General features: G+C 41.6%; 1 protein-coding gene across 1 annotated transcript in view; it reads left to right on the top strand.

Moving 5' to 3' along the window:
- EYS (eyes shut homolog) overlaps positions 1–25907 on the top strand; it is a 1466842-nt gene that overhangs the window by 1403574 nt on the left and 37361 nt on the right. The window contains 4 exon segments of the mRNA XM_008684895.2: positions 5994–6160; positions 7188–7332; positions 9725–9840; positions 16423–16529. Of these exon segments, the coding sequence (XP_008683117.2) occupies positions 5994–6160; positions 7188–7332; positions 9725–9840; positions 16423–16529 (535 nt within the window).

Raw genomic sequence — 25907 nt, 5'->3', positions numbered from 1 at the left:
TACTTCAGAAAGTTTTTTTTCTATTGGAATTAAAAGATTGTTGAATAGCTGAACAAGACTTAGCGTGCTTCTGTGACATTACAAGTCTCAATATTAACCTTTAGGCCTGGTGAGCACTGAAATACACAGGGATTTTGTGGCACCGTCTCTATACACGTTTTAGATTCCCAGTATGCCCCCTCGGAACAGCCAAGGGACAGCCCAAGAATCCAAGGAACAGCCTTCTCACAGTTCTGAATCCTCACCAGGGCACCTGAGAGTGAGCTCCTGCCTCTTCCCAGTCCAGTGGTTCTGATTTCTGGGGTATCCTTCTAAGCACACCAAGTGAGAGCTCATGCGTGTATAGTTTTATGATTTACAACAGACAGTGATTGACCAGGATCAACGGGAGAAACAGCAAGACAGCTTCTCCCAGAAATTCTCTCCAATGCGTAGGCTTGGATTAGTTCTTTTATAGTACATGAGTCTTAGTCTTCCTTTTAAGGATTTCATTGATGAATCAATGGTTCCAACCCCCAGCTTCTCTTCTCCAGGCATTCCTTCAAGGTGAAGCTAATGAGACCGACTCTGATTACTGTTTCTGAATTTGTATGGGTTTTTTTTCTCATAAAAAATCCATCACAATCACCGTATGGTGTTGCCAGGGTCCTGCCAAGGTCTACCTATTTTCTCTGTTTTTGTCTCTCTCTTTTTCCTTCAGGCTACAGTGACCTGTATGATTTCTCCTGTGTTGACTCTCTGAAACCTCTGATACACTTCCTCCCTCCTATATAACAGATTTCCCCTTCCTGTCCATACTTGCCAGTTAATCGGAGGCTATACTGACATGCTCCAGCCAGGCTGGAGAACTGCTGGTATAAATACTAAAACCCTTAGGTTTAAAAACAAACTACAAACAAACAAATCCAGTAAAGCTCAACCTCTTTGATCTTTCCTTCCAGAATATTCATAGCGGCATCCTTCACCTTGCTTCCATTTTTTTTTTTAATTGAGGCATAGCTGATACACCATGCTACATTAGCTGCAGGTGTGCAACACAGCGATTCATAGGTTATGCTATGCCTCCAAGTGCGGGTGCCATCGGACACCATACAAGGTTATTACAAAATCACTGACTATATCCCCTATGTTGGACCTTTCATCCTGGTGACTTATTCATTCCATAACTGCAAGCCTTTACCTCCCACTCCCCTTGACCCATCTTGCCCATCCCCCCCATTTATTCCGCTCTGGTAACCACCAGTTTGTTCTCTATATTTAAGGTCTGTTTTTGCTTCTTTTGTTTGTTTGTTTTGTTTTCTAGATTCCACATGCCACTGAAATCATGTAGCATTTGTCTTTCTCTGCCTGACTTTATTCACTGAGCATAATACCCTCTAGGTCCATCCATGTTGTTGAAAAATGGCAAGATCTCATTCTTTTTACGGCTGAATGGTATTCCATTGTGAATAAATATAAATTTATATATATATATATATATATAGTGTGTGTGTGTGTGTGTGTGCGCGCGCGTGTATGTGTATACACACACACACATATTCTGTATCCATAATCTGTATCCACTCATCTATCAATGGACACTTCCATATCTTGGCAATTGTAAATAGTGCTGCAATAAACATAGGGTTGCATGTATCTTTTTGAAGCAGTGTTTTCATTTTCTTTGGCTAAATACCCACTAGTGGAATTACTGGATCATGTGTTAATTCGATTTTTAATTTCTTGAGGAACCTCCATACTGATTTTCACAGTGGCTGCTCTAGTTCGCATTCTCAGCCACAGTGCACAAGGGTTCCTTTGTTTCCATTATTTATCACCGTTACCCTGGCCACCATCCCTCTCTTCCCTTAGACTGAGTCCTTGCTTCTGTTGCTAAGTCACTGTTCTCTGTCCACTATGAGGCCAGATGCTTTTCTGACCACAGCATCTCATCTTCTTCCCCCATGAGGTCTCCTGTAAGCAACATTACGAGTTGTTATAATGTTAAATATGGTCACCACCACACACCCACTTCAAAGCTCTCTGCATAACAATATTTGTGGAACTGAGTTACGACTCTTCTTTCTAGCCAATGAGAGACCAAGTTTGCTTGGTTGTTTTTTTTTTTTTTTTCTGTACATTCTAAAAGGATTTTTATTCATTTCCTGGGATCTTGTTATTCTTAACTACTATTCATCCAAAGTCATCTCCTATTGTTTCCTTCCTCCCCCTTTACCACTTACACAACATAATCTTGCTAAATCCTTCCTTCTTAGCACCAGCTCCCAAGTAATATCCAACAAATATCCCTTGCTTTGTCTAAAGATCTTCTTCCTAAGCCTGGTTTCATTAAGATTCACTGTGGTTTTGTGTTCTTCATGCCAAGTGAGCATAGTTCCAATTCTTTTCATGAAAAAACTCACTGTGTCAATCACTAAAAATCTCTATCTAATATTATAAATGCCAAATATCATCTGTAACTTTGTGAATTGACAAATGTAAAAATAGAAATTGCCCATATATTTCTCAAAGCTACTCACAGAACAATATTATAAAGGAACACTTAAATTTGAGGATGCAATTAGTGTTGGTTGTTTGAATATGCCAATGTTTATATTATTATGTGCTGTAAGGCAAGAAATTTTCACTTCAATAAATTACAGGAAAGTGACATAAGACATATAAATGGACACTGAGTGATTGTGATGGACTTCCAGGTTTGCAGAACATCCCCTAGAGCACTTCCAACTCCCTGAAATAACGTTCACCTTCCAGGCACCAGCTCTGGTAGTCAACTGCTTTCTTTCTCATATCTCCTCCATCACTCACCATCAGGGCTTACAACAGAGGAAAGGTCCAGAGAGGAAGGTGTGGCAGAGAAGAGGAAAACAACCCTGGTGGACCCATGGTTTGTAAATAAGAGGCGATCATTTGCTTGACAGTGTGATTAGCTCCCTGGCTCTGCTTATCCGCACCTGTTGGTCATCCCTACTTCTATGCTCTGGGACAGGTCTGTAGGCGGGGGTACCTATAAACTGAAGTCAGCCTCTCTCCCCAGCCTGCCCCTTGCCAAGGCGCCTATCTCCATAACTGACCCTGTCATTCCACCTGGTTCTTTATATTTTTAAGATTTTATTTATTTATTCGACAGAGACAGCCAGCGAGAGAGGGAACACAAGCAGGGGGAGTGGGAGAGGGAGAAGCAGGCTCCCAGAGGAGGAGCCTGATGTGGGGCTCGATCCCAGATCGCCGGGATCACGTCCTGAGCCGAAGGCAGACACTTAACGACTGCGCCACACAGGCGCCCCTCCACCTGGTTCTTTAAACCAGACTCTTTGGAACCCCTTCAGCTCTTCCCTCTTCCTCAACTCTTCACTCCAAATTGATCTGTCCTTTCAGATTTTCCTTCCAAATCCTGTACAAATTCCTCCTCTTTTCTCTACCCCCTCTGCCGCTGCCTTGATTTCTTTGGACCTTTATCTCTTCTCTTGAGTCACTTGAATGATTTTCCAGCAAGATTCCAAGTCTGCCTCTCTGTTCTGCCCCTCAACATTGCTGTGAGAGTCTTCAAAAATCTAAGACTAGGGGCACCTGGGTGGCTCAGTCAGTTAAGTGTCCAACTCTTGATTTTGGCTCAGGTCATAATCTCAGGGTTGTGGGCTCGAGCCCCGAGTCAGACTCCATGCTGGGCATAGAGACTACTTAAGATTCTCTCTCTCTCCTTCTACCCCTCCTCCCTTCTCTCTCTATTTCAATCTCTTGCTTTAATAAATAAATAAATAAATAAATAAATAAATAAATAAAAATTTAAAAAATAAATAAATAAAATCTAAAACTAATATAATTCTTTCATTCAGAACCTTTTCAAGGCTCCTAAGAGTCTCCAGTAAAATATTCAGCTCATTCATTGCGATATTCTAGGCCTTAAGGATATGGTTCTTTCTGCCACAGACACAAAATGCCAGCCAGGCCCAGCCCCCAGCAGTCCTGTAAGCATTCCATGTCCTCTGCCTCTTTATTCCCTCTGCTTCTAGCGGCCCTCTTCAGAACCTCCCCTTTCCTCATCTGCCTTGTAACTTCTTATATGTCACTTTGTGGGTTAGCTCAGAAACCCACTCAAAAATCACTCCTTTTGAATTTCCTGTCTTTCCCACCCTGTCGTAATGACTGCCCCCACTGCTGCTCTTCCTCTGATCCCCATGGCACTTGAGACAAACTTCCCATCTCCTCCCAGCCAGGCTGTAGGACCTTGAGAATCATGCTGTTCTTGGCATGACACAGGTTTTCCCTGACTTGAGGAAGGAGGAATGGCAACAGGACAGAAAGGAGAGAAGGTTATGGCTCAAACAAACTGCTCTCCTACCACCAGTTCCATTGGCAGAATACCATCTCCATTCCAACGGTCTGAACAACCGAAAAGACAGTTGAGATGGCCACTAGAATTCCTTTAAAAAGATCCCCATTCACAGCCCACAGAAAAGTCTCTTACAATTCTTTCTTCAGCCCTCTCTCCCTGTCTTCTAAAGTCCAGCCACTGCCTGAGAGACTTCAATCTCTGACGCTTTTTCTCCTTTCTGCAGAACTGCATTCCTGAATCTGTTTTCTCCCAGCAGTTCTTCCTATTTTTAATTTATAACCCAGCTAACCTGCTGCAGTAGTGCGGGGGGGAGAGATCGCCTGAGAGAGAGAGAACGAGATTTGCTATGAATTCCCAACATGTTCAGATAGCGGTATGGTGCTGAACACAGTGCCTCTCACCGCTGGCTGCATGTCACACTGGCCTAAGGAGCTGCCAGAATAACCCAGCTCAGGGCCTATGGCAGGCCTGTTAGGAAAGCACAGGTAGGTTCAAGTATCTCTAAGTATTTGTCTTCCGTTTCTCAGTGCCTTAGGAAGCCCACCTCCCTATGCTATCTAGAAACCCCCACCCCTGCAGATCTTTCTCTCCTTTACCTTGCTTAGCCTAACGACAGAAGCCAAGGGAGCATACAACACCACCCTTAAAAGTGTAAGAGAGGGAGGTTATACATGTTCACAACAAACTTTGTTCCTGTCCAAGACTCACTTCTACTTTTTACCCCCTGATTAAACTTCTTACTTCTATCAGGCCTCATATTCTTCCTCTGAGCAGAAATCCTTGCCTTAGTTTCCTACCTGCAAACCTCAGTATTAAGGTCCACAAACACACCTTTCAGAAACTGGATGATGTATTTGGGTCCCTCCTCCCTGTGGACAGACCTCTTGTCTCCACCTAATTAAGAAGCCCTGCCTTGACCTATGGCTGCTCTGCCCACCTGCTGAGAATTACACCGTTGATCATCTCCAGTCTTCCTAATGCCTCCAGGCATACGGCCGGGACCCTCCTGTCGTGTCTGATGCTGGTTCTCTCCCACCCACCTTCCCCCTTTTCCATGGGTCTGGGGGAGCTGTACCCTGAGTGCTCCGGGTCCTGCAATTTGCTGCTCTCCATGGGTGGTCCTGAGCTAATGGAGGGAGAATGAGAATAGGGAACACAGAAACAACCCACCTTTAAGTGGGCGTGGGGATATGGTCAAGAGCTTTTGTGATAGAACGATTATAGCATATCCTGAGCAATTATGGAAATAATATTTTTAAAACTCTCTTCAAATCATAGAATTTCAAAGCTGAAGCTCGGTTATCTCAATCTTTTGAATCTCCTGAACTATCAGAGCCGTTCAACTCTATTATAATAAAGTGCACACGGAATTTCATTCAGAAGAAAAGGAGATTTTAATCCCAACTTTTTAGGTATTGATCATTCCCCTGGCTTGATGAGAACCCTCATGGCTTCAGAGAAAAGCTGCTAGAGTTCACGCAGTTTCTGGAGGCGTGAACACTCCCCAGGTGCACACACAGCTGAGCGCCCGTGCGAGGCGGCGTGTCTATCGTCTGCCTGGATGCTGTCTGCACCTCAAACTAGACAATAAACTGAAGCTGACTGGACTCCTGAATTTTCTCTCAGCAAGCATGCCCCACATATCTTCTCAGTCCAGGGTTGAACGGCGATGACTTCCTGGCCGCGGGTCTGCGCAACGGCAGTGTGGTTTATACTTACAACCCGGGATGGGGCACAGCAAGTATCAGCAGTGATCCCCTCGATCTGGGCCTTGCCATCCACACGGTCCGTCTGGGGAGGTTCTTCCAGATGGGCTGGCTGAAGGTAAAACGCCATCCCCTCATCTGTCGCACAGCTTTGCTGAGCATTACCGTATACCGTCGGATCTGTGCAGTAAAGGCCAGAGGCAACAGGCCCGAGCTGCCTGCCCCACGCAGTTCACAGACCAGCGCCCACAGCTGGGGAGGACAGGCATGCTTGCAATTAGGTGGTGTGGGCATAAGTAAGAGGGATGAATAATGTAGATAAGGTGAGAGAGAGGGCTCAGGAAATGCTCCCCCGAAAAGGTGATGTTTGAGCATAACTGCAAATAAATGGAGTTCAGAAAAACAAGGCCAGCATGGACTTGAAGAATGTGAGTAGTTCAGTGTGGCTTTCCAGTAGGGAAGAGCAAAAGAGGTGGCTAACTGGTAAACCAGGCCTACGTTATCAAAGGACTTAGATGTCACACTAAGTTAGAATTTTTTTTTAAGATTTTATTTATTTATTTGAGAGAGAGAAAGAAAGAAGAGCACAAGCGTGGGGGCAGGGAGAGGGAAAGCAGGCTCCCCCTTGAGCGGGGAGCCTGACTTGGGGCTCCATCCCAGGACTCCGTGATCATGACCTGAGCTGAAGGCAGACACTTAACCAACTGAGCCACCCAGGTGCCCCATAGCTAAGATTTTTATCAAGAGCTATGGGGAGCTACTGAGAAATTTAAGAAGGGAGGTTGGGTACCGCAGTTGATTGACTTTTTTTGATAAATGACTCTGATGGTTGTTTTGAGAATGGAAGGGGAGGGGCCAAGGCTAGATGGAGGAAGACCAGCAGGATACTAGCTCCTGATCTTTGGAGAACTGTGATTTTGATTGAAATGCAAAACCATGTCTGCTATATTAATATATCCATGGTAACAGACACCAGCGGAGAAGCAAAGAATAGAGTGGTGAGGTGTTTTTTATTTTTTCAAAATTCAGGTCTTTGTGAATTTTTCATGCCAAGTTAATGGGAAATAACAAAACAGTATCTTAACAGTTCACCTTGGGGAATTAATTCCTTTTTTAATAGGTTTTGAATTCTTTTCCCTTTGAAGGTAGATGATCATAAAAATAAATCCATCATCTCCCCGGGAAGACTGGTTGGTCTCAATGTCATCAGTCAGTTTTATGTAGGTGGCTACAGTGAATATACACCAGATCTCTTACCCAACGGAGCCGATTTTAAAAATGGCTTTCAAGGTAAGGCGTGATGGGTTTTACATTCTACCTACCAGTTTCAAATTCTGAAACAAGAAAAAACTTTAAATAATATACTTCTAGTTCCAAAACCAGAAATATGGATTGCTTTCTAATCAGACTTGATCAAAATTAGATTTTAATGGAAAGCATTCAGTCACTGTTTATTCATCACTTCCTACCTATGTACTACCTGTGTAGATATTTCCATGAAGAAAGCAAAGACCCCTGTACTTACGAGTGTACATTCCATTTGGGTAAAGGCAATAAACACTAAATATGATGAATAACTAAAACTACTATAAGAAAATAGCGGTATAAGCTGACAAATTCTGTAGGGGGAGAAAGGAAAAGTGGAGCAAGATATGGGGGGGATCAGCGGCATGGCTAATTTTTTTTATATAGGGTGCTTTTTAATATAGGGCAAACAGGGTGCACTTCCTGGACTCACAGTAGAAACTGAAACTCCAACTAACTTTGGAATGTGCTTGATGTTCAGGGGAGAGACAGACTGCAGCTAACTGATCCAAACCCCCAGCGTGCGGCCCGTAAGTCAAGAGGGTTACGGGGGAACGTTATGCTTCAACAAGTGATCGTATTGCCATAGTCTGTCTGTGTTCAGAAAGGGAAATAGACTCAGACCTTCTCCCACAAAGCTGATTCACAGTAGATTCGTGAGATAAAGACATGCTTAGAATTGTTATAATAGTGCATTTGGTGAAAATAAGCTTTTGATGGATCCTAGTCTCAGAATATTTGCTGAAGGAGCTGTTGGTTATAGTGTCCTCAGCCACCCACCCGTGACAGGCCCACTGTCCGGCAGAAGTCAAGGAATAGGCCCCGGGATGTGCTGCACGTCTCTGCAGGACAGGATGGCACTATCCGCCATCCAAAGCCATTTCAGGCGCCTGAGTCCTCTGCCTGCCCGGCAGCAGCCTTCTCCCCACCTTCACCGACCTCTGCCTGAACACGGATGCAGGAGCCCATGTACGTGAGACGCATGAAAGCAGCACAGCTAGCCAGCATGCTGCAAGGTCGTCTTCCAGTAAGATGAGCTCCTTCTGCCAAGGCTGTCCAAGAAGCTTTTTCTTTGACTGTGTAATCAGTGCTGATTCTCAGAGGGGTGTCTACAGAAGAGTTTAAAGCATATTAAGACACTGTGCTAAATGTAGTAACTCGACAGTTCTTTCACAGCAGGAGATACTCTGAAAAGGATTGTAAGGGCATGACAAATCAGTGAGTTTTTAAGAACAACTATATTCAAGAAAAGGGATGGGTAAGCTTATGAATATGAAGAAGCACGTGTTCCACTCAGCGAAGTGGGGACCCTGGGAGGGGTCATCAAACCTCGCTGTCGTTTATTCACAGACACAACGCTTACAGAAATACTCCAGGAATAGCATCAAGGGTAAGAGCGCAGATTCCAAAACCCCACAAGCAACTGCCATGCGCACCCAGCTCTGCCACCTACAAGCCTCAGGACCCTGGCTAGTCCCCTCCCTGCGCCTCGCTATGCCTTACCTATAAAATGGGACAATAGCAGCACTTCTCTTGCTATGTGGTTCTGAAATTGAGGTCATGGTGGGAGAACACAAGACTGGCACCCAGTTTACAGCACCGGCTTTCTGTTAGCCATGATGACGGGAGGTGCTGGGAGGTGGCACAGCTCCTCTCAGACATTCGCTTCTGTTTCTCCCTACATGTGCAGACACGGGTTAGGTGCCCAGGCTCTGGAGTCGGGCGTCTTCAGATTCAGGCTCTGCCACGGAGCCGCTCCTAACGTGTAGCCTGTCATTCAAACTCTATGAGCTTCCATTTTCTTCTCTTTTCTCCTCAGAGGAGAAAAATATCTACCTCATAGGGTTCTTCTGAGTTAATCAATTAAATAAAATAATTAGGGAGCCTGGGTGCCTTGGTCGGTTAAGCGACTGCCTTCAGCTTGGGTCATAAATCCCAGGGTCCTGGGATCGAGCCCCATGTTGGGCTCCCTACTCAGCAGGGAGCCTACTTCTCCCTTTCCAGCTCCCCCTGCTCCTGCTGTCTCTCTCACATAATAAAATCTATAAAAATAAATATTAATCATAACAAAACAAATACAGAGTTTCATGAAAAATTTTAATAATTAGACTAAGGTTGCCACATTTGTCTTTAGAATAGTGATTACACATAGTTAAAGATTATATGGTTTAGGCTTTCATATTTTTATAAACACTAGTGATAAATGACTCTAATCCAGAAGTTCTCAGTCTAAAATATAAATCCGTACTGTTGATAAAGCCCATTTGTTTTTGTTCTGGAAATGGTTTCTAACGAGCCATTACTTCCCTATAACCTTTAATACTTACAAAGATCTTGAGGTTATTTAACCTTCCCCAGAGTAATTGACATCCGCCAGGCAGAGAAGGCCTTACTGTCTCACCTGCCATTAAGAAGAATTCTGCCCTCGTCTCCAAAGTGACATCTGGTCCAAAGCTGCAGGGTTCTCAGCCTGAGGTTCATGAATGGGATTCAGTGGGTCCTCGAGTCTCCTGAAACCACACCTAATTGTGCGTGTGCCTACTTGTATTTTTATGGGAAGAAGATCCATCACTTTCATCAATGTTCTAAGATCTGTTGCTTTCACTGACAGACCTATTTAGTCCTGGTGTAAAATTAAAAGTTACTTTTGGCCAGTGTGAATATGGGGAAACCTGCTGTCCCGTCTGTCTAGTCTAATGTTACAGCAGCTCGTGTTCATCGACACCAGGATGACTAAATATTTATTACTCAACTGAATATCAGAGTGGACATGTAATAGATTCAGATTCATTAACAACACTGTGAAGAACACGTTATGCCAACGAAAAGCGCCCTGCTCTGTCAGTACAATCAGTTTCTTGCTAGTTCAGCTTTCTCTCTCTCTCTCTCTCTCTCTTTTTTAATTGCATGGCACTTTTCAAACCAGAACACGTAAGGGGAGGGAGAAAGAATTTATTGCAACAATTTAAATATTATTTTACTGTCCAAAAAATGCTATTACTTATGTGGAACCCAGCCAGTCTTACTTTCCAATATACACATGGCTGATGGCTTCCAAGTCTTTATCATAACCACTTTACCATTTGCAGGAAGTATGTATTGAATACCTGGTGCATGGTGCTATACTTTTTTTAAAGATTTTTTTTATTTATTTGAGAGAGAGAGAGCACAAGCAGGGGGAGGAGCAAAGGAAGAAGGAGAAGCAGACTCCCTGCTGAGCAGGGAGCCTGATGCGGGTCTCGATCCCAGGACCCCAGGATCACAACCTCAGCCGAAGTCAGATACTTAACTGACGGAGCCACCCAGACGCCCCTGCACGGTGCTGTACTAAGCAGATTAAACTTTGCTATATTAGTAAGACTGAAAATATACAATATATATTCTACATATGGCTTCCACTGTAATTGCCTATAAACTGCGTATGTTGACTGACATGAAGCATCTCTCTGTAAAATAAACACATTTAACTATTTGTATTAGCCAAATGTTCCTCTAAATATAGCATTGCCACGTTTTCAGCCAAAAATATATTTCAGCAGTTCCTCATAACAAAAGCATTTCATTTACCCATATAAAGGAGAAGTGGTTTTAAATGAAACATTTCAGAGTTTAAAACTCGTTACAGTCATTTACAAGTTTTTTTTTCAGCGCGTGATTATAAAAACTACAAAAAGCTCAATTTTTGCTAAAAAGAAAAAAAAACTGTATAAAGGTGGTAAAGGGCTCGAGCCAGGGAGGTAGACAGGGGAGAAGATGAGACCTGCTAGTTGCCAGGGATTCTGCTAGCCAGTTTGTGCATATTACCCTATTCCTCTTATTCACAGGATAGCTATTCCCGTCCCCATTTTACAAGCGCAAAGATGAGCACTCAGGTTTGGATCGTCTACCCGTTACGTGGCAGAGATTACAACTGAACCCAGACCCACCTGACTCCATCCTGTACTTACACTTTGGCTCTCTGCCGAGTGCATTTCACTCTGCCAAAAGCATGGGAAACCCTGCTTTGTTAATTACGTTACCCGGTTATTCTGTATACAGCTGGTGGCACTCAATTTCTTCCTTTTGTGCAGTGCTTTTTTTGTGTAAGAGCAGATGGCAGGACTTGGAGAAATAACAAAGGTTAAATCTGAGGAAGGACACTGTTCTCTCACAATAAGAAAACAGCAGTGCCTGCTGAGAGTGGTGCTTGTCAGCGAAAATGCCAGTGAAAATTAAGGGGGAAAGTAAATTCTTGACCTTTCAAAACTGAGCCCATCTTTTTCACCAAGAGGAATTACTCCATGCTTTCGGCTCCTGAACGTTTCAAAACTGAAGTCCAGTATACCCTTTATTTTCTCATTTTAAAGACACTATTTACGGCCTGATAACCATAGTGACTTAAAAGTACTTTTTTTTTTTTTTTAATTTGGGAGAGTATGAAAGAGAGAGAGCAGGGGGAGCAGCAGAGGGAAAGGGAGAAACAGGCTCTCCACTGAGCAGGGAGCCCGATGCGGAACTTGATCCCAGGACCCTGGGATCATGATCTGAGCCGAAGGCAGATGCTTAACCAACTGAGCCACCCAGGAATCCTGATTTAAAAGTAATTTATAAACAAACAGTAAGTGCTGAAGCAGAGGAGTAAAATTATAATACATTTCAGGATCCCAGACAGTTCCATATAAACTCTTCGTTGAACTTTCCTTTTTGTTTATATTTTCCTAATCTTGGGGTGTTGAATTTCTTTCTTTTCCCAGCCCTACTGAATACAGTTGGCAAAACAGTATATATTTAAGGTGTAGAATGTGGTGATTTGGAATACAAATACATTGTGAAAAGAGTACCATGGTCGAGTTAACACATTCATCATCTAACATGGTTACCTTGTATGTATGTGTGGTGAGAACACTTACAATTTACTTTCTCAGCAAATTTCAGGTGTATAATACAGTATTATTAACTATAGGCCCATGCTGTGTATTGGATCCCCAGGACTTATTCATCTTATAAGTGAAAGTTTGTACCATTTGGCTAACATCTCCCCCATTTCTCCCACTCCCAGCCCCTGGCAATCACCATTCCACTCTGCTTCTATGAGTTAGACTTTTTTAGATTCCATATATGAGTAAGATCATACAGTGTATACCTGAGAAAGCCCTTTCTAAGGATATATGCAGAGATAAATCCTTGAGGGGAAAAAAGAGAAATGTGACAAAATAAAAACTATAAACTTCTCTACATAAAAAAATAAAAGCTTCACCATAAGCAAAAGTAAATGGCAAATATTAAACCGAAGAAAGGATTAACAATATCTGATAACTAATACACTCGTTATGTAAGCAGGTCTTCCAAATTAATGTTTGAAGTGGCGAATAGAGAAAAATTACATAATAAACAAATGAAAAAGAAGAAATACAAATGGCTAATAAATTTATTAAAAGGTTTTCAACCCCAATTAGCCTACTTCTGTCCTTTGAACACACCCAGCTCATTTCTGCTTCTAGACCTGTACACTGTATCTTCCAGCAGGGGGCACCCTTACCATCAGTCTCCATTTGGCTGCCTCCTCCTTAGCACCTCCCAGGAAGGTGCTCCCTTAGATCAACCCAAAACTATCCCTCCCTCTATTCATTCTCTATCATATCATCATATTTTACTTTCTCCATAAATATTACTAATTTTATTTATTTGTTAGCTTGTTTATACATTAGTTATTATTTTCCCCTGACGATGGGCCTGATCTCTCATTCTACCATTGTATCACTCACACCTCCAAGAGTTGCCCAGCATAGAATAGGCATTCATTATTTGTTCAGTTAATGAACCAGTGAGTAGCTATTCAATGGAAAAGTAGAAGGAATCTTTATTCCAAAGGTTCTAAGCACAAGTGCAAATGTAGGGACAAGCAAGGTGACACCATGATGATCATGAGAATGAAGCCAAACTGACTAAACAGAATATTGTAATTGATTAGCTAGGAGAAATGGGACAGATGAGGTATAGAAGAATGAGAAATTGACAGTCGATAACAGATTTGCTTGTCCTCAAGAATGAGACAAAAGCAGTTTCTGGGCAAGAAAAAGCCATGGTTGGGGTGCCTGCGTGGCACAGCGGTTAAGCGTCTGCCTTCGGCTCGGGGCGTGATCCCAGCGTTGTGGGATCGAGCCCCACATCAGGCTCCTCTGCTATGAGCCTGCTTCTTCCTCTCCCACTCCCCCTGCTTGTGTTCCCTCTCTCGCTGGCTGTCTCTATCTCTGTCGAATAAATAAATAAAATCTTTAAAAAAAAAAGAAAAAGAAAAAGCCATGGTAAAGACAATCCTGTCGACATCCCTTTGCAGCATGGATATATTGGGGAATCACTAGGAGACAGTTTTGGAAAATCTAAGCACATTATAAAGGGCCTGGTTTTAAGAAATAGCCATAAAAAAGGAAAGAATTAATTTAGAAGATATTACGGAGAAACATTTATGGTATATTATGATCTATTGATTATGATTGTGGGAGGAAGGTCAGTGGGGAGTCAAATCTAAATTAATCCAAAACAAGTATGAAAAGGCTTGATGTGTTCTAGAATGTCCAAGACACCTAATATGCTAAACAGTAAGTTAAAAGCGTTAGCTGAATTTTATGGAAACTTGTGAAAAAAAATGAGTAATGTGCTCATGCACATTACTAAGTACTTAGTACTAAGGACAAAAGTACTGGAAGTACTAAGGACATGGAAGTACTAAGGACAAAACCTGAGGCTTGGGACGCCACCATCATAAAGCAATATATGTTTGAATTAGCTTAACCCATTATGACTGTTACTTCTTTACAATTTTTAATGAAGCTTTTAGGTTTGCTTTACAACTTATGCATTCTAGTTCGCTCTATAACCAAGTTTAATTATTCAAAAGAACAAATTTACCTCACTTTCTCTAAAGAAATGTGGTCATTCTTCAGGTCACCTATGAGATGTTTCTGTTATCTTTTAATGTGATAATAAATAAACTGATAGTAATAGAGAATGTGATAATAAACAATGGGAAGTGACAGTAAGAAAGCAGAGGAGATTGAGGCCCAGGTAGGAAATTCACTCCAACTTGTCATTATCCCATATGGAATAAAGAGCCTAACTGTTCCCACTTAAAAGCCACAAGTGTTTATCTTGGAAAATACAGTGTCAAGTGTAGATAGACACTTAGAACTATTTGCAGATGATTTGGGTTAATATAGAAAACTGTCGTGATTTGTGATAATAAAAGAACTGCCGTACACTGGCGCAGAGGTTTGAGGCTACCAGAGCATTTCTGCATACACTGTTTCCGTTGCTCCTAGTCACATCTTCCTAAAATAGTCAAGGCAGATATCCTAGCCCCAATTTAATGGATGGGGAACTAAGCCCCAGAGATTACAAGTGAATCAAGAGGATAAACCAGCACCTTAAAAGTAGTACATCAGGCCCCAAAATCAAATCTTCTAGTTCCTGGATCAAAACTCTCTCCAGAACCTAAATAACAAGAAATGAATTTAAAAGCAGCTAATAATATAGATAAGGTAACAAAAGTGCTAAGTATCTCTTTAGCTCCAGGATGTAATCTGTTCATTTATTCTTAATTTTTTTTAATGAAGTTGTCTTCAATTGACATTTCATATTTTCTCCAAATTGGAAATAACTCGCCTCATAACACAGACCCTGGGGGTCTCATCAGCTCCTGTGTGGGCGGGAAGCTGTATCTCCTGGTCTAACATGAGAGCCTTGACTTGCGTAGCAAATAGCCTTGATTAATCATGTACGAGGGGAATGACACCTCGGACAGGTTTCTTTACGGGACTCTAAAATCTTTCTCATCAAAATTGGGACCAATGTTTGGGATCTTCTTATTAAAATAACAACAAAATATTTACCATATTAACTACATGTGAAGCACTACCGTACAGTCACAAGTGGTGAGTATTACAGATAATGACTTATTAAAAGTACAGCTCCCTGAATTTAACAGAGGTGAATTTTATGGTATGTAAATTATACCTCAATAAAGCTGTTTAAAAATATGAAGGTTCCCCTCATGGACATTCAGCTCTAGTAGCAGGAGTTTATGGACAATCTGACTTCTTTTGGTAAGTTTTGTAATTCTGCTCTAATCTCAATAATAAGAACCGCATTTTAAAAGAAGATGTTTTCTTTGTAATATACTTTTCGATGGTGTTTAAGACATTTTCCTCTATCTCAGGCTTTTAACTTTACATGGCTCCACGCTTTTGTTTTTCACCTGAAGCAGAGTAATACTAAATTGAATTTCTAGGTAACAGTATAGACAGATCAAAGCTAAAGTTTGGTCTTTTTCTGAAAAATAACTAACACACATAATAAAATATTTTTTAAGTGCTCAAGAGGCAAGTCCCCACCCAGAAGCATAAATTTCACGGTGTTTGGAACAAATTTTAAATGCAAAATCTAAAAGGTGGTCAGAGTGTCTTAACAATGCATAGCTGAATGGTATACAATTTTGTTTGTTTGTTTGTTTCAAGAACTCAAAATGCTCCCTTTGGTTCTCTGCCTCACAGGTGGGAGTAGGAGGCATTGTGGACACATAAGGGGAAGTCTTGCGCCAAGGAAGGTGGGAGGTCGGGCTTGATAAGGCGGGGACTCCGGGGCTCTGTAAACGGCTGCAAGCCCTGCTTTCCTGCTCCAAGTGTGTCAGCGTGCACAGATCTAGGCGTGTGCTAACGCAGTGTCTCAGATGAGGGCGTAACAAGGCAGAGTTCATGTAATGCTGCATGCTCCTGGGATGAGCTCTGATGCAAGAGAGAACCAGTCAGGCTATTTCTGCTGTTAGTCGGCAGCCAAGGCTAAAAGAAGAGATTTGTTTAGTTGTAACTTATCCATATATGTACATGTGTTTTGTGCAACATGTTTTTCAGCAGATTTTGCTTCATTTAATTTGCATTTGGCTTGACCTTTGTTAAAAACAAGACAGCAGGCCCGAAATGGAGTTGCTTATGCTCAGTCCTGCATCACCAAACCGAGACTTGACTTCGTTACAGTTTCGGCTGTCCCAGAAGTGGAATCTGAAACCAGTCCATCAGGAATCCCCTGATGAGCACGACTTAGATAATCTGCCTGACAGACCCCTGCGATCCCCTAAAGGAAGGAGACCGTGCCATAGCCGGTCTGCTTCTTTGCCGGTGTAACTTCCTTGTTCCCACTGCCTTCTGCCGGTAAGTCTTTCATCTGGTGCAGTCCTCGGAGCTCCTTTCTCTCTGCTGGGCTGGAGGCTGCCCGGTTCAAATCAATCTTTGCGCAAATAAACTCAAAATGTTTAATATGCCTTCAGTTCCTTCTAATACCTCGAAGCCATATTCTGACGATGACTGAGGGTCATATGAGGCATGTTCCTTTAAGAAAAGCACAGTGTAGGAAAACCGAAACTTAAAAAAACAACTAAAATGTAAACGTGAGCTGCACAGACAGTAAGTACAGTAGGAGCTCAGAGCAAATGTGGCTGTAAGAGGTGAAAGGCACCCGAGGTTTACACTAAGTTCGTAAGTGAGTCTTATTTACAACATAAATCTATCGGTGAGCACAGAATCTCACTGAGCCTGGGTTTCCTGATTATTTTTTGGTTCCCAGATGTCTGAGAATCAGGTGAAATCTAAAAATCCTTTCCTCTGAAAAATAAATGTGCTTAGGACACAAAAATTTGCATAAAATTTTGGAGGTTTCCAAACTCTATAGTGCCCAGTCATAGACCCTCTAGGGTCCTCCAAACTCTCCAAATTAAGAATTCTTTGTCTATTTTATCTTCTGATTTCACCCAGCAGTGTTTAGTGCAGTCTACCTCTGCGGGTTGGTGCAATCGTTTGCCAACTAGTACCCAGCTCCCTAAACTCCCCTCCCTCTGAGTCTTGCTGAAAATTCTCTCCTCTTTCCTGCTCAAAATGTTCCTTAGTCTTTCAATGCCAGGGTAGCAAAACGTGAGTTCTATCTTCTGTTGTTCGAGGTGTGACAGGGCCAGCTGTCACCCTGTCTGCTCCTACTGTGTTTTCCTCCTGCCCAGTAATCCAAAGAATTGTACAGCTCTCCCCAGCCCCTCGAGAAACACCCCCTCTCCAAGCAGCCAGCGGGTGTAGCCAGCTGGATAACTCACTACCTTCCGTTTGGTTTTCTTCCTTCCCCTCACTTTGCTCTTCTCTCACTCCTGCTTGCTAGGCAGAGTACCCCTTCATTTCGGTGGAATTGCTTTTTGACTCTGTCTTCTAGGGATTCCAAGTTAAGGCTAATACTTTTTCTTACCTATGAGATTAAGAAAAAGTTCAAAAATGTGTCTAATCTAATGGTGAGGCTGGAGAGAGGCAGACACTGGCGTTACTAGAGCAAACTCTGTTTAAACCCAAGATGTGCGTCACTCGGTATCTGATTGGTAAAGCTAGAGAACGTTTATACAACAGAGGACACGGCTATAAAAATCTTTATATGTTGCAACGTTGCAGTGGAGTGATCGTCAGGATACAGTCAGTGAAAAAAGTAGGGTAAAGAAGCATGCAAGAAAAGGGAATAATAGATATAGATAAAATAGATATTAATACATACTTATGTGTATTACATATACACATACACACATGCTTATGTTTTTCTAAGAAAAAAAAAAGAGGCAGATTATGGAAAAAAAATTAAGAATGGTCACCTGTAGGATGAGGAAGAGAACAAGAAGTGACAAGGATGAGAGCTGGACTTTTAAAAAATACAATCTGCTTCATAGTGTTTACTTGGAACTAGGTCAGATTTTTACCTGGAAAATTTAAAAAAAAAAAAAAGGAGGAATTCTTAAGCATTCAAAGAAAATAAGGAAATAAATGAGTCTTAACTGTATTTCAAGTTGGTGGCATAACCTAGGAGAGATTTAGTTCGATTGATGATAAGTTGACTATACAGTGGGTTATATCATAAGGACAAAGAGAACCATAAAGAGATTTTGTAACACATCCTATAGTCTTCATGTTAGTGGTAGCACTGGTGTTATTTTGAAACTACAGATAAAGATAAAAATAGCTAGATAGCAAGATAGCTTGATGGGTGGATGAATGAATAGATAGATATAAACCAAGGGGGTAATTATGTTAATATTTCTCATCAGGAACCAAGATTTTCAGCATAAGAGAAAAGAGATATAGACATTAAATCAAAAAAAGTAAAAAATCTGCTCACTTTTAATTTGAACTAGAAATAACATATGAATTCATGGCTTAATTTTCTCCTTCTAAAGTACTTATTTCTTTTTTTTCTAAAGATTTTATTTATTTTTTTTATTTATTTTTTATTTATTTGACAGAGGGAGAGACAGCAAGAGAGGGGACACAAGCAGGGGGAGTGGGAGAGGGAGAAGCAGGCTCCCAGCGGAGCAGGGAGCCTGATGTGGGGCTCAATCCCAGGACCCTGGGATCATGACCTGAACCGAAGGCAGATGCTTAATGACTGAGCCACCCAGGCACCCCCTAAAGTATTTATTTCCTAGCCATGTCCACTAAAGAAATCCTGAAACAACAGTAACTCAGTAGGAATTAAAACTCTAGTACCAAAATTGTTATCTCTAAATAGCATTTTCCACAAAAAAATAAACCAGGACTTCTAAAAAAAAATAAAAATAAATAAACCAGGACTTCTTGCATAATTGGACATTCAGCTCTGGGGCAGGAAATGTATAATATGATCCTGGGTCATATTGTGCCTGAAAGCAGGAGAGTTGTCAGAGACTACTAGGGAGATTTTAAAAGAAGACAGAAGCCAACTTTAAGACTCCCACTGGCCAAAGATAGGACCATTTCAGAATCCCAGAGAATAATGTCTGTAATGGATTTAAACATGCCAATATATAAAATATACATAGTTGTAATGATACTCCATACACATACTCCACCAAGGGATTAAAAAAAACTTGTCACCTATGCAAATTACTAGTGTACCACTCCTTATTCCGAAATTTGACTAAAGGGAAAGATGGATAGGTTCAATCTTCCTTTCCAATGAAGGGTATAGTAACTGGCCTCCAAGTGGCCCTCCTAAGAGACACATCCTTCTGTAGTCCCTTCCCACACTGAATAGGACTGACCCTATAAATAATAAGATAGTCTGTAAATGACAACTTGTGACTTCAAAGCTAGCAAAAAGTCATTAGCACTTATTCCTTCCTTAAATTGTGAGATTTAAGGATTAAATGATTTTATCCACTGGGCGCTTTTAATAATGGTCAGGCTCTATTTTCTATAGTCCTTCTGGCGGTTGTACAGACCACAAATTTGCAGGTGGCAATCCGGAAAGCAGAGGAACCTATTATGAGTCCATAATAACAATAAATGATTATTATTGCCTTGAACCATTAAGGTCTGGAGTAATTTATTATGCGGCAATAGGTAACTAATACTAAGTAATAGTAACTAGCCAGATAATTGAGGAGAAATAGTTCTTATTAGAACGGAGCTAATTTAGGAGCACCTGGGTGGCTCAGTTGGTTAAGCATCTGCTTTCAGCTCAGTTCGTGATGGAGGGTCCTGCTCAGCGGGGAGCCTGCTTATCCCTCCCCCTCTGCCTGCAGCTCCCCCTGCTTGTGCTCTGTCTCCCCCTGTCAGATAAATAAATAAATAAAATCTTTTTTTTTTTAAGATTTTATTTATTTATTCGACAGAGATAGAGACAGCCAGCGAGAGAGGGAACACAAGTAGGGGGAGTGGGAGAGGAAGAAGCAGGCTCATAGTGGAGAAGCCTGATGTGGGGCTCGATCCCATAACGCTGGGATCACGCCTTGAGCCGAAGGCAGACGCTTAACCGCTGTGCCACCCAGGCGCCCCATAAATAAAATCTTTTAAAAAAAGAACTGAGCTAATTTAAATGCAAGATAAATAATAGAAATTAGAAATATCACCATTTTACAACCATCAGGGAAAATAACGGCTGCTTGAATCATTTAATGAAAGGTTGATAGAAAACTGTATAATGGTTGGATCAAGCTAACACCACTTGAACCAACTGGCCAGTCGTAAGTAAATGTGGAGCAAGCATGACCTGCCTCCTGGGTTGCCCGTACCTACACAGTACCGCCTCTAACGCAGTGAAAGCCTGAGCATGAAGCCTCTATGTCCACAAGACTCTGAAAAATCAGGGCAATAGATGAAAACAAATTAAATGATATTATAAGGGCATAAACAACCAAATCTAGAATATGGTAAATTCTACTGGACAAACAATACAAAAAGAATATGGATGGAAAGAAATGCAGAGGGAGAATTTTTATCTGGGTAACAAGCCGTAAGACACATACTCTGCAGATTCTTCTGGAACTTATTTGGATCCTGATAACTGTCAAAAAAAACACACAAAAAAACCAAAAACCCAACAAAGAAACTTTCTTTGAGATAATCATAGTTTACTGAACACAAGAATTATATGATCATGAAGCATTAATGTTATTTTTGTTGGTTATGATACTAATATTTGATTGAGGTTTTTTTTAAGTTCATTACCTGTTAGTGATATATACTGAAGTATTTACAGATAAATGGGATTTACTTCAAAACATTTTTGCCAAAAAAGAAAAAGAGTAGACAAAGAAACAAATGAAACTAAAGAGCTAAAAATCATTTGAAACTGGTTAAAGAGGTTGATTAATACTATTTTTTCTACTTTTGTATATATTTGAATTAAAGAATAGTACATATAATATACATTTTGTCTAATTTGTAAAATTCATAAAGCATAAAATAAAGTATAACATGATTCTACCACTTAGAGATAACTACTTTTAAAATGGGGGGTTATTTTATTCCAGTTTTTCCTCACTTTCCGTTCTCAGCTGCCAAAACTCTGCAAATCCATTATTTGATGCCGCCTGTGGAAAATGTGTTTGAAGGATGTAAATTCCAAAAGAAGTTTATGCTTTCTGTTCCTTTATTAAAGTAGCAAGAAAATAACAGTCAGAAGTGAGAATTCAGTGTTGATTTTAGCAAGCCTCCCTATTACTGTGGTTTAAGGGGAATATCTTTTCTCCCCTGCTCTTTGTGTAGCTCAGATGTCAGTGGCTTTCTCCCAGACCCGGAGAGCTACATACACCGCGAAGGTCCAAAGATGTTTCCAAGGTTAATGCAGATTCCGGGAGGGCTGGGTAATCTCTCAAAACCTTCTCTGGTTCCATGTCGCCCTTCTACCCATACAGACTCAACCCCATACAGTGTACGCCTCAAAGTGACAACTTATTTGATTTCTCCTAAATTAACAAAACCATTCATGCTTCTAGATCAGACGGTTTATACTGGTGCAGCGGGAGGGGGTGCATTGCAGCTACAGAAGGGAACTGTTTATTCTATGGCCACCTAGACAACTTTCCACCTGTGTTTGGTCATCCCACCCCTGCAGAATAAATACAGGGCCGCGCCGCTTCACTTAATCTTTGTCTTCTTGTCATTGCTTCGTTTTGCTCCAACTGACTCTCCCGGTTGGAACAAACCAGATTTCCCTTCTGGCCCCAGGCAGAGCGATTTAGCTGTCTTCTCTTTGTAGTCCAGGCTCATGCTCACATTAGTGCTCCCAGGGCCCACCATCTACTCCAAGAAGCTTGTGTCAATAGTTTCCCAAAGACGATTCCCTCACTAAGAGAAGTTGAGTCCAACTGTTAACATAAACAGTGTTCCGGCCCTTACACTTGGAGGACAGAACCATTAGGACTGGGGCCCACAGACAACTGCCAGTACTTTTATTAGCAGGTAGAGTAGCTTCTTCTCATCCTTCTACACTCCGTGAGGTGTCGTCAAAGAGTTTGGTGAGTGATGTCACCAGCGAGGAAGGGAGGGCTGGGGGAAACTCAGCAGGTGGCACGGGTATGGCCGCCCTTCCCTGCAGGCATGTTCAGTCCTGGCATCACAGTCAGGTACAGCGAGGGTCATTTGTTGGGAGTACTTGTCTGCATGTTTTTCAAAGGCTCGAATCTTGAGCATGTCATTTGATATCCAGTAAATTTTGGCAGATAAAATGATATCCATCATATCACACTTACCTTATTCTCCCAACTTATTACTGAAATGGAAATAAATCATAAAGGAAAGCAAACCAACATAGAATGAAGCCATTCAGCACAACAGATGGTCTAAGGAAGAGATTCAGGTATGTTTCTCTTTTCCCTCGAATAGCAGAGAAGTAAGTTGTCTATGCAGAAGTGGAGCCCGTTAAGCTGTGACCCTCTATTGCTAAATAACATGCACGAATTCCATTATCCACACGAGTTTATTATCACATTCCATAGATTTCATTTTAAGTACTGTATCTGTGGTTTTGCTTGTGCACAGAAAACCCATAAATCTGTAACCACAACTTTCTTACAGATCCAGCTCAAGCTAAATTTTCTCCAAAGACTTTTTCTTTTTTCTTTTTTTTTTAAGATTTTAAAGTAATCTCTACACCCAACATGGGGCTCGAACTCACAACCCCGAGATCAAGAGTCACGTGCTCTACCGACTGAGTCAGCCAGGCGCCCCCCTCCAAGAACTTTTTCCTTCTGTACTCATCTCACAATGATGATTCTCATAATTTGCCCTAATCAGCCTCAACACATATAAAAGACTCTCTCTTATGCAAAGTGTTAAGAATCTATGTGCTAAACTGAAAAAGTTGGTTGGGGGGTTATATTTCTCTACATCTCTGTTTTTTAACTGCACATTGAAAACTAATAATTGCATTTACCTCAGAGGGTTACTGTGCTAAGTATTAAATGAGTTACTAGCTACAAAGTACTTAACACAGTGCCTGGCACTAAAATGAGGCCCTAATAAACTTTGAATAGTATATTTTACATTTATCATCTATATTTCATACGAATAATTTGTTGTAAATAAATTATCATAAAACCCTTGGGAGGCAAACCCATGTTTTCTGCTTCGTACACACCTGGTAACAATGAAGAGGGGTGCACGGTCTTTCTCCTTTGCTGAATATTTAGTAAGCGAGTGAATGACGTGTAAGTGATATTCAGATACAGAATATTAAATCTTCCATCATCTCATTTTCAGTTAACTTTTATATGTCAACGTTCACCCTAAACTTCAGAAGTCTTAGAATTGCCTAATTACAAGAAAATTAAATTCTTCGTGTTGAATATCTCTTATAACATGAAAAAATTAATCCACAGATGTTTCTGAGCTATAAAATTGGCAATAAAACCCAGTTTGTCTGCAATTTAGAAATTTAAATCAGTTTCATTCTAAATGCACAGACGTAAAATAATTAACTATATTAGTAAGATACTCCAATACTCCACTCTCGATTGCCATCATGACCAGCTCTTACCCATATTTCTCACGTGCCTAACACTTTCTTCTGTGTTATCATCTCTCCATGTTTAGAGGCGGAAGAACCCACAAACTATTCTTTATGTATTAACAATTGAGGATAGTTAACATTCTTGGAATGGACTTGAGAGAACAGTTCTATGTATAATATCAATGATTCCTCAGGATTGTTTGAATAGTCTTGGCTTATATAATAGGTGCTTCAGCCATTTGTCTGCTGTTCTACTTAATCACAAATCTGTCTTGGGTCCTCACCTCTTATCAAGTTGAAGAGCCATGTCACTAGAGACTTAAAGGAAAAAAGCCCTTTTATCACCTCCTGTCACCTCCAACTCAGTGTAGCTAAAAGAAGATTTTTTTATGTTTCCATTGATCTATATTCTCCAGACGTCCCTGTTCCCAGTCATGGCACCATACCCTTTCAGTCATTTAATTTTGAAACCCCAAAGATTTCCGTAGATTGAGACCTAGAGCAGCAGTTAAACGCGTGGACTCCCTCAGCCACAAATCGCCATGCAATTTGCTTAACTTCTCTGTTCCTCAGGTTCCTCCTCTGCAAAATGAGGATGATAATAGTATCCTCCTAATAGGATCGTAAGGAGAATTAAGTGAATTAATACATTGAAAATGCTAAGGAGAATGCCTGCACACGGTAAGCCTCGGGAATGTTTGCTGCTACTATAATCTTTCATCTTCCAAACCCACATTTACCAGATGTTTGTGGCATCTGCTTCCACCGCTCCATCCTCAAAGCCATTTCCCTGCCCAGACCTCTGCATCCATCCACTTCCCTGTGCCCCGGCCATGACTCATTCATTTACTTATTTATTCCCCAGATGTTCAGAGAAAAATTACTATATTCCAGGAACTGGTTTAGGCCCTGGGACTACAAAAGAGGGCCAAACAGACCTGATCTCTGCCCCCATGCAATTAATGATCTAGTGCAGGGGTCAGCACACTGTGGCCTGTGGGCCACCTCTGATCCATCACCTGGTTTTGTAGGTAAAGTTGTATTGGGGTACAGCCACTTCCGTGCACTGTGGATTGGCTGCGGCTGCTTTCGCAGTTGGCGGGGTTGTTGCAACAGAGTCCGCATGGCCACAAAGCAAACTGCGTACTGCCAAAGTTTGAGCCCCTGTTCTAATGGTAAAAACAGTCTACGGCCATACCACCTGAATGCCCGCAATCTCGTCTAATGGTAAAAATACAGTAAGATCTGGGGCGCCTGGGTGCCTCCGTCAGTCAGGTGTCTGACTTCTTGATTTCGGCTCGGTTCATTATCTCAAGACTGGGGGACCGAGCCCCATGTCAGGTTCCGCGCTCAACGGGGAGTCTGCTTGGGATTCTCTCGCCCCCTCTCCCCACTCACTCTCTCTAAGTGAATAAATAAAATCTTTTTTAAAAAAATAGTAAGATCCCACTAAAGTTGAATTTACATCACTAGAGAGTTTATTGTTACACCGTGGGGTCATCCTATACGTACCAAATTAATATTTTTAAAATATGCCTCATCAGTCACGTCATTCCCCATGTTGAACTCTCTTGGGGCACCTGGCTGGCTCCATGAGTAGAGCATGTGGCTCTTGGTTTTGGGGTTGTGAGTTCGAGCCCCACACTGGATGTAGAGATTAATTAGAAATTTTTTTAAAAAATCTTTGAAAAAAAGTTGAACTACCTCAGCCTGTTATTCAAAGCCCTTGAGCTCAAAGCTCCTCTTCCAGCTTAATCTTCTACTGCCCTTTCCTCTCGAGGCACTCATTCCTGCAGGCAAATCTCACTTCAGAAGCCTGCCCCGAACTCACTCACGAAAGTTGCTTAGGTGTCCTTCCCACGGGCTCCCACAGTATTCATCTTAGCACTCGTCCCATTGTATTTAAATGGTCTGCTGATGGGGCACCGGGGTGGCTCAAGTCAGTTAAGCGTCTGCCTTTGGCTCAGGTAGTGATCCCAGGGTCCTGGGATGGAGTCCTGAATCCGGCTCCTTGCTCAGCAGGGAGCCTGCTTCTCCCTCTCCCGCTGCAGCTCCTCCTGCTTGGGCTTGCTCTCTCTCTTTCTCTGTCAAATAAATAAATAAAATATTTAATTGTCTACTAACTAATCTGATCTTCTCAGGAAGAGCAACTCCTTGAGGCCAAGAATGGGGCCTTCCGTGTTGTGGAATGCTCAGTGCTAAGCACGGTGGCAGGCACTTAGGTTGTAAAAACTGATGGCAACAGACATTCTTTAAATGAGTGAATGTCTACCTCTCTTTGGGGTTTTTTTTCCTGT

Source organism: Ursus maritimus, unplaced genomic scaffold (genome assembly GCF_017311325.1).
Source record: "Ursus maritimus isolate PB19 unplaced genomic scaffold, ASM1731132v1 scaffold_29, whole genome shotgun sequence".
In the NCBI taxonomy this organism is placed as follows: Eukaryota; Metazoa; Chordata; class Mammalia; order Carnivora; family Ursidae; genus Ursus; species Ursus maritimus.
Note: the sequence above shows the minus strand (reverse complement) of the source record. Positions and strands in the feature narration are given on the sequence as shown.